Source organism: Coenobita brevimanus, chromosome 94 (genome assembly GCF_032717465.1).
Source record: "Coenobita brevimanus isolate Jiangsu-jjx chromosome 94, ASM3271746v2, whole genome shotgun sequence".
Lineage (NCBI taxonomy): Eukaryota > Metazoa > Arthropoda > Malacostraca > Decapoda > Coenobitidae > Coenobita > Coenobita brevimanus.
In genome coordinates, this window is record NC_137047.1 from 37,573,981 (window position 1) to 37,587,467 (window position 13,487).

At 42.9% G+C, this 13,487-nt stretch overlaps 1 protein-coding gene across 1 annotated transcript in view; it reads left to right on the plus strand.

Annotated features, from left to right (window-relative positions):
- Nucleotides 1–13,487, plus strand: part of LOC145412924 (F-box only protein 30-like) — a 200,243-nt gene that overhangs the window by 146,700 nt on the left and 40,056 nt on the right. Inside the window, exon 11 of the mRNA XM_080282728.1 lies at nt 9,084–9,291. Coding sequence (XP_080138854.1) covers nt 9,084–9,291 — 208 coding nt within the window. The remainder of the gene's footprint in view (nt 1–9,083; nt 9,292–13,487) is intronic.

The window sequence follows — 13,487 nt, forward strand, 5'->3', positions numbered from 1 at the left end:
AGCACAGAGCCCTCAAGAGCAACCTCTTGAGACTTGTTGATTCCGTGTGTGGATGGGCAAGGGGCCCCCCAAGACATAAAGTAACATGGTGGTGGGATGAGAGTGTAGAAGCTGTAGTTAAGGAGAAAAGAAAAGTTTTCTGGAAATGGAAGAAGGGTGGTAACAAAGAGGAATACTTGGCTGCCAAGTGTAGGGCTAGAAAAAAGGTTTATGGGCAAAGTCAGAGTCACAGAGACTTTTACTTGATAACCTAAATCATGTGGAAAGGAAGAATATGATATTTAAGGTGGCAAATCAGATGAAGAGGGAGAATAGGGACATCATAGGTGAGCAATGTGTGAAGAATGATGAGGAAAGGATAATGGTGAACAGTGGGGGTATTAAAGATGCCTGGAGAGAGCATTACAACCGGTTGTTGAATGAGGAGTTTGGCCGGGACAGGGAAGATTTGGAGCCAGCAGATTCGGTGTTTGGCCCTTGGCCTTTGATTGACGCCGCTAGTGTGAGCAAGGCAATAGGCAGGATGCAGGTGGGGAAGGCAGCAGGTGTTTTTGGGTTGACTGCTGAAATGTTGAAAGTCTCAGGAGACACAGGAGTGGGGTTGGTCACTGACTTGATAAATACAAGTATATATGAGTGTGTTGGCCCAGATGATTGGCTGAAGAGTGTAATTGTAAGTGTGTACAAGGGGAAGGATGATGTGGAAAGAGGAAATTGTAGAGGTATAAAGCTTTTAGCCCAGATAATGAAGGTAATGGAAAGAGTTCTAGAAGGTATGATTAGCGAAAGAGTGAATATTCAGGAGATGCAATTAGGATTTATGCCAGGCAAAGGGACCACTGATGCCACATTCTTTGACAGCTTCAAGAAAAATACAGTATATAGGAAAGAAAATGGAACTCTACTCTGTTTTTGTTGATTTGGAGAAGGCCTTTGGCAGAGTCCCCATAGAGATGATGAAGTGGGCAATGAGAAAGCTTGGGATTGAGGAGTGGTTGGTTATGGTAGTTACAGCCATGTGTGTGGGTGCTCGCACCCAGTTAAGGGTGCATGGAGATTTGAGTGATGAGTTTTCCATGAATGTTGGTGTGCACCAGGAGTCAGATTTGAGCCCCGTATTGTGTATCATGGTACTTGAATTCAGCCCTCTCACGTGGCTTCAGAAATGGACCCCTGTGGGAGATATTGTTTGCTGATGATTTGGTTTGATTGCAGAGAAAGAAAGGGAGGCGGAGGAAAGATTTAGGAAGTGGAGAGATGGTATGGGGCATAAGGGCTTAAGACATGCAGATAAAACAAAAGTGATGGTATCTAGGGCTGGTGGCAGTACTGTCAAAGAAGAGAGAGAGTGGCCATGTGCGATTTGTCAGAAAGGCTTGGAAAGTAGAATTCCATTTTGTGCAGTTTGTGATAAGTGGGTGCATAAGAGGTGTAGTGATATTAGAGGTAGACTGCAAGATAATGCTGATTTCATGTATCAGGTGTGTCGGGGAGAGCATGTGGAGATTGCCAGGAGTGAAATAATTGAACTTGGTGGTGAGTCTCTTTCGTGTGTTGAAGAGTTTTGTTATATGGGAGAAATTTTATGTGCTAGAGATGGGGCTGGAGCTAGCTCTGTGGCTAGAGTGAAGAGTGGTTGGAAGTTCATGGAGCTGTTACCTCTCCTGACATTGAGAGGGCTCTCCCTATGTGCTAAGGGATCTTTGTATGCAGCATGTGTTAGGAGTGTAATGCTGTATGGTAATGAGACACGGGCAGTAAGGGAAGAGGATATCGCATTCTCGTTTTCGTTTTTTCGTTTTTAAAGGCTCCAACATGCTTGCATGTGTCGGCCTTGGTCACCTAATGGCGGCTCTCCATGCTGCACGATCCATTGCAGCCTCCCTGTTCAGTCCCTTAACCCTAAGGTCACACTTAATGACCTCGTCCCATGTCTTTCTCGGTCTACCCCTCATAACCCCACCCCCAATATTAACACTTCTCACCTTCCTCACCCAACTATCATCCCCCATCCTCTCCACATGTCCAAACCACCTCAATCTACCTCTCCTCATCACAACACCAATACACTCCAGTCCCATCCTACCTCTCAACTCTTCCATTGTAAACCCAGCCCCTCCAGGCCTTGGACGCAGGGACGCACTGCACATCCACCTAATCATTGTCATTTCTGTACGTCTGAGCCGGCGAATGTCTTCCTCCTTCACTGCCCAGGTCTCACACGTACAGAAATGACAATGATTAGGTGGATGTGCTGTGCGTCCCTGAGTGCGAAGCCTGGGAGGCTAGGTTTACAATGGAGTAGTTGAGAGGTAGGGTGGGACCGGAGTGTATTGGTGATGTGATGAGGAGGGGTAGATTGAGATGGTTTGGGTTTGTGGAGAGGATGGGAGATGATACTTGGGTGCAGAAAGTGAGAAGTGATAATGTTAAGGGTAAGGTTGCGAGAGGTAGACTGTAAATTACCTGGGACGAGGTCATTGACTGTGACCTCAGGGATAAGGGACTGAATAGGGAAGCTGCCAGAGATCGAACATCATAGAGAGCTGCCATCAGGTGACCAAGGCTGACGCATGGAAGCATGTTGGAGCCTTCAAAAATGAAACAAAACGATCAGATGATATACAGCTTTTGAGACATCAAACTGGAACATTTGGGTTTAACCATCAATAACCCCCTCATCACCAGAGGTCTGTCTTGAATTGAATATAATCTAAAGGTAGGAAGGATGATATACATAATTGTTGTTTTGTAGCCGTAGGTGTCTGAACATAAACCTGGTGGACTGCAGGTTGAAGTTGCCTTTCTCCTGCAGCCTGCCATCCTTCTTTAGAAGGAAAGGAAGGGAGTTTAGGGATGTTTGTATAGCTTGTCACTGGAGCCACCTATTTATTTCATCGCCACCTTATGAAAATGTTCCTCTCCAGCACATCATTGAATTGAAGGGCTTAAGAACAAACATTGTTAGGTACCTTGTGTAGCTAGTACCCAGCTACATCTCAGCCTGACCATTTTATATGTATGGTTTGTCAGACAGATAATTTGTTGCTTTATTACATTAGTAAGTACATTACAGTATTATGAATTACTACTGGTGGTATCAATATTTTGCAGTGATGTTACAGGTGCATAACGATTTACGATTTACTGTACTGATATTTAATTGCCAGTCTGGAGCAGAGAATTCATTTAAAATTATATGTGAATAAATTGATGCGAATAAATTGATGCCTGATGGTTTGATCGGTACAGACACTTCAGCTGGATGTGGCCCATAAGAATTAATGCCCCTGAGTTGGTCGAGGATTAATGCTTACATATTGGTACTCAGGTGAAGTCAGCTGGTCACTTTTGCCTTAAATTTCAGGATTAAGTAACCTAGCTCTGGTCCATTATGCCCCTGATGGGATGATAAAGAATTGATGATGGTTGGGTGATTCTAGTAACAGTTCCATAGAACACTGTAATCAGTTTGTTTTCACATGAAGGAACTCAGCTGCTCCCATAACTCAAAGTTGTGGTTGCATAATATTAGGAGAGCTCTAGTTATAAGTCAGGAATAAGTCTCCTTGGTTCTGGTAATATTGCCCCACCAGTGTGACCACACATTACCATCAACTGAGCTGAACAGGGTTAGGGATTGTCATCAGATTAGAACAAACATGAAATTGAGGGAGGATACCAAATACAGCATAGTGTCTGAAGGAAGCAAAGGGATTAGCAGAAAATCAGCAGAGTTCAGGATGTGAGAGACAGTGGAGAATATTTTATTGAGGCAGTGGCTCAATCAGTAGAGAGGTGGCCTGAGTTCCTAACGGACCCAGGTTCAAAGCCCCACTGGGGCAGGGAATAATTTAAGGATTTGAATTTCATTAAATCAGGCTTTACTGATCTACCAGAAGACCCGCCGACATGTCGAAAAAATACCCCCGCTAATACCAATACACCAGTCCTGTATGAGACAGCCCTAGCATGTATTCAATATGGACAGTGGGTGTTAGCGCCGAAGTGGTGACCTGTAGAGGTGTATGGTATGTAGGAGGACTGCTGGACCTTGATAGCAGGCTGTAAAGCCTATGCCCAGAGTCTGGCAAAAAAAAAAAAAGAAAAAAAAAAAACAGAGAAGATAAGTTGAGACAATGTTCTTAACCCACTCACACTGCTAAAGTATTTCCCATTTTATTTAGGCTACCAGTAGACACTTTTATCCAACTAGAGCTGGTGAAGGAGTTATGAGAAGCAAAATCTAACCCTTCCAGTTTGTTTAGAAGTGTCTCAGACAGTAAAATAATTTCAGGGTGGCCTGATTAAAATGAAAAATGTCATCGTATTGAAGGGGCGAAGAATTTCTTTAGCAGTAATTGTCAGTAAAGTGAAAGAAGAATGCGGTATCAGTAGAAACGATAACTTAGCCGTAGCTGTAGGGAATGTTATGGTGGCAGATGGCTCTTGTGAAAAAGTATTGAAATATGTGATAAATTTGGTACCACTAAATTGTAGACTTGCATAGGAATAGATAAATGCAAAAGTACTTGTTCCATTATACAAAGAAAAAAATGGTGGAAGTATAAAAGCACTCGGTAGTATACCAGTAATAATTAGAGTAGTCCAGGCAGAGTGAGAGCATTCCATAAATTTGATGCTTAAGAGGTAACTGGAGGCTTTTCAGTTATGTAATGCCATGGAAGAAAGTAGGCTGGTCATCTATATGTATACTTAAATACAGTAAAACCTCACAATGACGGACTAATTGGGGCCCACGCCATTCCGAAAATAAGTGAAATTCCGGTAAAAGTTACATCTGGTGTCCCCCCTGCTAACTCGGACTTTTTCCGATATATCAGACATTAGTCCAAATTGCAATAACAGTTTTTAAACTGTTTTCACTACCATTGCACTACAGTGCACTTGCACATTGAATGTATTCAGAGTAAACGATTCGCCTGGTGAACGACCAGGGGGTAATCAGGTCCTTAAAACCATAGTGAACGATTTGAACCTTGAGTGAATGAAATTGGGGAAAAGAGTAGGCCATAAACGCCATCTCCCATATTGAACGATCCCCCCCTCCCCTAGTAGACGCTGCACAAGAGGCCAGGTCTGAGCAACCTGTTGAGCAGAATCCAATGGAGGATGAAGATTTGCCTGTGACGAAGATCAGTAAAATTCTATCAGCAGTGGATGTTCTGAGAGAAGAGGTCAAGACAAATGAAACCAGCTACATTAAGACACAAGATATGCTGAGTGGAGTAGAAACCACTTTTTGTCATTGCACTGAAAGGCACAATACGGAAGTCAACATAAGAAAAACACTACTACCGAACTCAAGAACAACAGGAACCAGTTCCTCTACATCGTCTGCTACACTTCATGGCAAAGACAATGATGTGATGTCACTGGTGTCATCATTGGACTTTGAAGGTTTTGTGGGAGAGGTTAACCGCTTAACCGCAGGGATGTCGGGAGTGTGCCGTGCGCGTCCTGCGAGGATAATCGCGCTCCGAATGACTTTTTAAAAATATTTGCCAAAAATCAGTTTTTAGTCTTATAATATTATAGTTACATAAGCTTATGGCACATACCTTCAGCTTTCTCCTGGGATGTTCGTTGAGCCTTCATCTACTACCGTAGGACGTGTGGAGACTTCTGAAGTTGGGTAACAAAGTCTCCACTTTACACTTCCCGATACCCCGTAATATGGTTACCACTGTCTGATATTATAACTACAAATACTATTCTATGAATTCAAGTAGTTTGAAATCCATATTCCAAAAAAAAAAAAAAAACTGTGAAAGCAACGTAAATTACGAGCGCATACGAGTTATCCACCCATGCTGGTTCCCCGATGGTATTCTGAGGCGGATCTGTCATTTATTATTCATAACACACTCACACTTTATATTCCTAGTACTTTATACACTTATTTATATTTACAAAATTTATCCATAAGTTTCTTTCAGTACTAGTTATTTATATTGACTCCAGTCATTCACTTTCATTACTCCAAGTATTTATACATGCTAGAGCAAAGCTTTCACTTTCACTTTCATTACGCCAAGTATTTATACTCGTATTCATATATTACTAACTTACATTTCTATTTACATTTTCTATTTTATTTACATTACATGTATTTACATTTCTGTTTTATTTACACTGTGTTATGCACTGTCACATGCAGTAACTTAAAAAACTATTTTCCACTGTTCCATTATATTTACATTCATTGCTTTCACTTGCTATTTACACATTATTTACATTTCCACTGGCACTGTTTTACTCACCAGAAAAGCCGTAGTCACTGTCCATCATTATCATTGATAAATTAGCCAGTTCACGTTCCACAGCAGAGTCTCTTAGCTCTTTACCCCTTCCCACACAAGGTTTAATAGGGGTAGAGGTCACAGGGCCCTTTGCAGGGGGCTAAGGACAGGCGCGAATCGAACGTGGTTTCGCCGTGAAAGACGACAGTAAACTGAATGATGTGGCCTAGGGGCAGGGAAGGGTTGACAGTGTCAGCGTGGTGACAGTTGCTAATTTATACGTTATGAAATGATTGGCAGGAAATCTAGACAATACATAATAAATTAGGTAGTTCCAGATGAATGTAAATATCACTTAGGCTTCTCCCTTCCTTTCTTATATATATTTTTGTCACGAGAATAGGTCATACGGCATATTTCAAGGGAAAATAAACAGGGAAAATTAACGAACAAGAGCACTTGGGGTGTTCCCAGGTGATAATTATCCCATTCCAGACATATGGCAGTATCAATTACCTTTTCTCTTTCTTTTATATATTATTATGTATAAGAACAGGGCATAGGGCACATTTCAATGGATAAAATGAGTGGAAAAATCCGTCCGGGATTTGTGTAGCGCAGCGCAACTGGGCAGGCGGGAGGAGAGGGTAATGGAGAGGAGGTAAGGAGGGGTGTCAAGGACAGGGGGAAAAATGACTAAATTGTCAACAGTGGATGGGAGTGCAGATGACAATAGCAGAACTGAGTGCAGTACAATCCCAGCTATCCAGTATCCAGACAAACGGAATACTCAGAAAAACGGGAAAATTCAAGGGCTGGTAAAAATGTCAGTAAGTTATAACTGTGCGCCAATTTGAATGGACTGCCAAACCGCTGTTTGATCGTGTCACGCGAGGCTGGGTGAAGTCAGACAAAGCGAGGTGAAGGCATTTCCAGCTAATGTAAATCCCTAACAAATCCTCTTAACCACCCCTCCTCACCCCCTCTTTCCCCTACTTGAATTCAGTCATCCTCCACACCCTCCAAAAATCACCAGTCTGCTTTTTGCCACCAGACAGTAAACAAGCTCTCTTGCTATTGTGTTCCTCTGATAGACGGTAATTTGTACACTCCAAAATGTCTAAAGTGCAAATTAAACGTAAGCGTATCGTGCTTACCTTGAAACAGAAGCTGGACATATGCAACAGACTTGAAAAAGGCGAACATTATAAAACACTAATGGCTGAATATAAGTGTTAATAGGAATGAAAGTTTACTTTGTTGGAAGAAAAATAAATAAATAATATGCCTGCATTTCATACGTACATCATTTATTTTATTTTCTGCAAAACAGCTGAGTGGCGGGTGAGGGGTGGAGTGATGGAGGTCAGATGGGGAAGAAGAAGAACAGTCGGGGTCAGAAACGTAAACAAACTCACGTGGGGGCACAGGTGTCGTGATAATTCTACTTTGCAGTCTTAACACATCATCAGTTCACTAATAAATGTTCAAGCTTTTATTTCTTTATTTTATTTTTCAATTTTTATGAGTACAGTACATATAATGAATACAGTAATTCGGTAAACAATGGACTGGTGCAGTTTGCAGTACTGCAAATTGCTAGACATTGTACGCACGTGCGTTATGACCATGGTGTGTGTTTACAAGGCAGTTTTTCAGGCGGAATCTCTTAGTGTAACCCCTAATGTGACTGGTGAGTACCTGAACTGTATTTACTGCTGTGATAGCCTTTGTATAGATTTGACTTGAAAATCAGAAATACGGGAAAAATCTGTAACCGGGAAGGTAAATTCCCCAAGCCACCCGGTTAACTGGGATTGTACTGTATAGCTGGACACTGATAGTACTGATAGATGATACAAGCCACCACTGGAAAGCCCGGGCGAATTCAAAATAACACAGAATCACAAAAGTGATGCCCCGTGGTATGATCCCTTGCTCCTGAGCGTCATGAAAGTGACGCCCCGAGGTATGATCCCTTGCTCCTGAGCGTCATGAAAGTGACGCCCCGTGGTATGATCCCTTGCTCCTGAGCGTCATGAAAGTGACGCCCTGCATTTAAAGGGTTAATGAGGTAGTGGCACATGGGGAAGTGGTTCAATCAAGTGATGAGGGCAGGACTGGTGTTGGGAATGAGGGAGTGGAAGGTGATGTGATGGGGTCACCATAAGTGTATCTCCCTGCCTCGGAACCACTGCCATCTTCTCCAGGTAAATAACCATGTTTTTTATATTTTATATATCTGTACTCTGTGTGTTTGAAATGTGCCCTTTAGTACATCTCTATAGCTAAAAAAGTAGACTTTGAGGAAGCGGTGCTGCCCATATGTTGTTTTTCCCATGAGATACGTTGTTCTCAGTGAATAAATTTGCTGTGAACAAGCTCGTCTACCGCCCAGTAACTCATTCACTGTGCAAGGACACTGTACTGTACTGTATTAAACATTCAATACAATAATCAAATGATATAATACATAGAATAATACAGTATTGTACACTGATAAACATGTCTTTTATTTACCTTGTTGTGGTGAATGTAGCTGAAGTGGTCAGGCAGTCTGGACCGCTTCTGGCTTTATTGGACTTTTTCTGATATACCATAGAATTTAGTCTGGTCAGCTCCTCGATTCTGATGAAAATGAATTCCGATCTATTGAAATCTGTTATATCGAGTTTTTGCTGTATGCTGGACTGTGGTAGTCCAACACTGTGCTGTTACACCTTGGAGGAGGTAATGTGGGATTGACTTTTTTTTATTTATTGCCTTCATGTGTTTAATGTACTTATTGTTATTCTACTGTATATTCTGCAATAACCCCAGGGGGACTGCCCCGATCCCGGTCACCTAGCGTGGAAAAGACTGGTGGAGCCCTGAGCCAGGTACACCTGACTCCAGCACGGCTTCGAGGCAAGAGAAACCGACTACCCCATCCTGAATCACCAGAACAGTTCCTGGCATCCAGCATTAACCTCACCTACCTGCCTGTAGAGATTCTTCAGAAAATAGCCAGCTACTTAGATGGCTTCAGGTGTGAGCTTTTGACTTTATTGCTTTGATTTTATTGTTTTACTTGATTTACAGTAAAAGGTCCTCCCAGCCAGAGAGGGACAAGCCCCAACCATCACAAAATATAGATTTTTATCTGTGTGCATGACTGAGCTCCCACACTTTTGATATGTAACTCACTTTCTTCTGTGTCTCTAAGTTTGTAAGCCTGAAAATAGTATTGTCCTGAAGTAAAGTACCTGCTAGCCCTGTCTGACACTAACAAAAAATCAGGTGGAGTGAACTCCCAGCTACATTAGGATGACACCCCATGCCATTGTGTGATGGTCAGAGCTGTGGGTGATTATTTGGTTATTGATTATGATTGAGCCACATCATCATCATCATCATCATCCGGACCTCCTTTCCCACCCAGGGGCAGGGTGAGGTGTAGCAATGTCCAGACAGCCCAAATTTGCCTGATCCAATGGGCCACACTTCCATTCACTCATCATTCAAGCCCCCGGAATCCTGGCTGTATCGGATACGCCAAAAACATTCACCACATTCTGTAGCATCACATAAACGTATCCGATTGAGTCAGTCCGGACACTGCCGTGTTAAAAGGGGTGCCAAATCCCTGATCATGTACTTCTCCTCAAAACATTCATCCAGCCAGCTCGATCTCTTGCCAGTTCCCTAGCCTCACCGACTTCCAAACCTCTCTTCCTCACACACTCATCCACCATATCTCTCCACCCTCTCCTTGGCCTACCTCATTTCCTCCCTCCTTCAAATTCACTCAGATATACCTTTTTCATCACTCTATTGTTATCCATTTTCTCCACATGACCATACCATCTCAGTACACTTTCTTCAATTCTGGTGTCCACCGACTTCCTCACTGCACACCTTTCACGAATCACATTATTTCATATCCTATCCTCCCTCTGTACTCCACATACATTCCTCAGCAGTCCCATCTGCACTGATCTTACTCTTGCCTTTTCATTTTCATGCCACACCATAGTCTCACATCCATATGTTAAAGTTGGTGCTTACACTCCCTCATGTAAGCCTCGTGAAGCTGCAACACTCAAGCCTCTGTTTCTTATCAAGGCCTGCATTGCACCAGCTACTTTTCTTCCTTGTGTCTCTCTATTTTTCACTTCTTTTGCACATTTTCCTCTCTTTTCTGTCATTGTACCCAGGTATTTGAACTCTGTCACCAATTCCAGGCTGTCTCCATTCACTGTAACATCACACTGGGAGTCACCTTCTCTCACAGTAACCATCACATAACTCTTTTCTACATTTAATCTCAAGGCACGACACACACAGACATCTGCAGAATTCTGCACTAGCCTACCAAGTTCTTGTCCGGTACTTGCAAGCAGTACTGCGTCATCAGCATACAACAAATTTGAGATATTCCATCCGTCACCATTCATTACCAACGCTGTACCTCTCTCCATTACATGTATTTTTACTTCTCACATCACCCCATCCATATATATGTTGAACAACCATGGGAACATCACACAACCTTGTCACATGCCCACATCAATCGTGAACCATTCAGTTAGATGCCCATTAGCCTTTGCACATGCTTTGCTGCCATCATAAAAACTCTTGACAGCACCTAGCAGCTTACCATCTACAGTACACCATACATGCGCAAAACTTTCCACAGTCCCTCTCTGTCTACTTTGTCGTATGCTTTTTCCAGATCGATGAATGCCATAAACACCTTATGGTCCTTCTCACACGCTTTCTCTGCTATCTGTCTCACTACAAATATTTGATCCACCCATCCTCTGCCACTCCTAAAGCCTCCCTGTTCATCACTTACAAGGACTTCTGATATCTCTCGTACTTTGACTACAATAATTCTTCCATATACCTTCCCTACCACACTCAATAAACTTATGCCATGATAATTCTTGCACTCACTTCGCTCACCTTTGTTACAGGGGTACAATCACAGCCTCTTTCCACTCTGCAGGCACAGTTTCACTCATCCATGCCTTCTTACATATCTCCAACAGGCACTTCATTCCTTTCTCTCCACTACACTTAAGCATCTCTGCATACACCTCATGAACCCCAGCTGCTTTCCCATTTTTCAGCCGCTTCACAGCACTCTTCACCTGTGCGAGTGTCATGTCTCCTGCCACTGCATTCCTCTGCACACCCCCAGAGCCAGTCATGTTTACAGCTGCTCTGTTCTCTCTATTCCCGTTCATCAGGCTTTCAAATTATTCTTTCCATCTGGTCCTTACTTCATCTCCATGAGTTAATAATCTACCACCTGCATCCTCTGCACCATCCCATTTCTTTCCGCTTTCACTTATACATTTCCGCACGTCTTTCCAGAATAACTTCCTATTTTCAGAGTAATTTGCATTCATTTTTCTTCTCAGATCATCATTTACCTCCTTCTTTTTCCTCTTCACTAGTTTCTTTATGTGCTTCTTGCTCTCAATATACTCAGTTCTTTTTTTAACTGAACCCCTGTCCTGTAACCACTTTAGCCACATCGTCCTCTTTTCTTCCACAGCTCTCTTTACCTCCTCTACCTACCATGCAAGGGTGGATCCAGGAATTTTTGGTGGGGGGGTCTGATTCGCTGATTCAACCAAAGACTTGACGCGACTTACTGATATTTCAGTGTTGAAATTGCCTCTTTATTCAATGATGCATGGCCGGTGGGGGGGGGGATGCATCCCCCCCATCCTCCCCCTGGATCCATCCCTGCCACCATGCCGTACCTTTGTTGTTACTCTTACCACACCACACACCAATTTAGCATTCCTAAATAAGCAATTCCTATATGCATTCCACAGGCTGTCCAGATCCATTTCATTCCAGTTCACTGATTCTAACTCCCCCTCTACTTTGGTCCTGTAATCATCTGTCATTTCCTTGATCCACAGCTTCTCAGTTTCAGTTGTTCTCCCTGACTGCTCATCTCTCTCCTGATCCACCTCACTCCTCTCAGCTTGATCTTGCATACCACAATCATATGATCTGACAGACCTCCACATCATCGTCTCACTGCCCTCGTATCAGCAACCATTCCCATCATCGACCTCTCTACGAGTACGTTATCAGTAAGGCTTCTTTCAACACAGTCCTCGTTTCCTCTATACCATGTATATTTATGTTCATCTTTATGTTTAAAATACGATTTACAAATGCACAACCTCCTCTCCTGACACATATCCTTTAGTTGCTTCCCATTATCATTTTCTCCTGGTACTCCATAACAACCCATTATGTCATCCTCAGGACCAGTGCCTACTCTTCCAAGTTCCATTCATATCCCCCATTATGATCACCTTGTAGCTCCTGGGCATTTCCCCCACTACTTCATCCAGCTCATCCCAAAACCTGTCTTTCTCTCTCTCACTCCTGTCCTCACACGGTGCATATGTTACAATCACTGCCACTTTCACCTTCTCAAACTTGAACTTGACATACATACACCTTGAGCTGACACATTTGTAGTCTCTCATTCCATTCTGCCACACCTCATTCATCAGCAAAGCAACTCCTTCCTTACATCTTCCTCTCCCATTCATTCCCGATCTTACACATTTCACACCCTCCCACTCCTCCACCTCGCACCCTGTCATCTTCGTTTCACACAATGCCATCACAGCATATCTCGCACTCTTGAACACATTCACCACTTCCACCCTCTTGCTTTCCTCATTCACACCTCTCGCATTCCACGTGGCCACACGAGTCTGCCCATCTGGTTGGGGCCCTGGGCAGGTATTAGGCCCTCCGAGGCTTTCTGAATCGACTGCCATGATTAAGTGATTTTGGATAGGGGAATCTGGGGGACACTTAACCATGCCAGAAACCCCAATTATATGGTTGCCACCCAGCGTAGTAAATGGTTTCCTGGGTACAGGAAACCATTTGGCCTGTCACTCAGTGTAGAGCTTATATGGCATCACTCTACATTGAGTGAGTGGATGATGGGTGCCCCCATCAATTTCCATCACCATACATTATTCTTGTGACTGATAATTAGTGCATTCCAGCTTCATTTTACCTAGCATTATTCCAATGAATAGTAATTAGAGCATTGTGGTTTCATTTTTTGTGTTTGTTGTTAATCATCAGGTGGTTATGAGAACTATGCATCCCATTGTTATGTAAGTTTCCCTGAAATTGAGGAAAGAAGAAATTTGGCTAACTTTTATTAGATTTAAAAGCAGTAGCTGA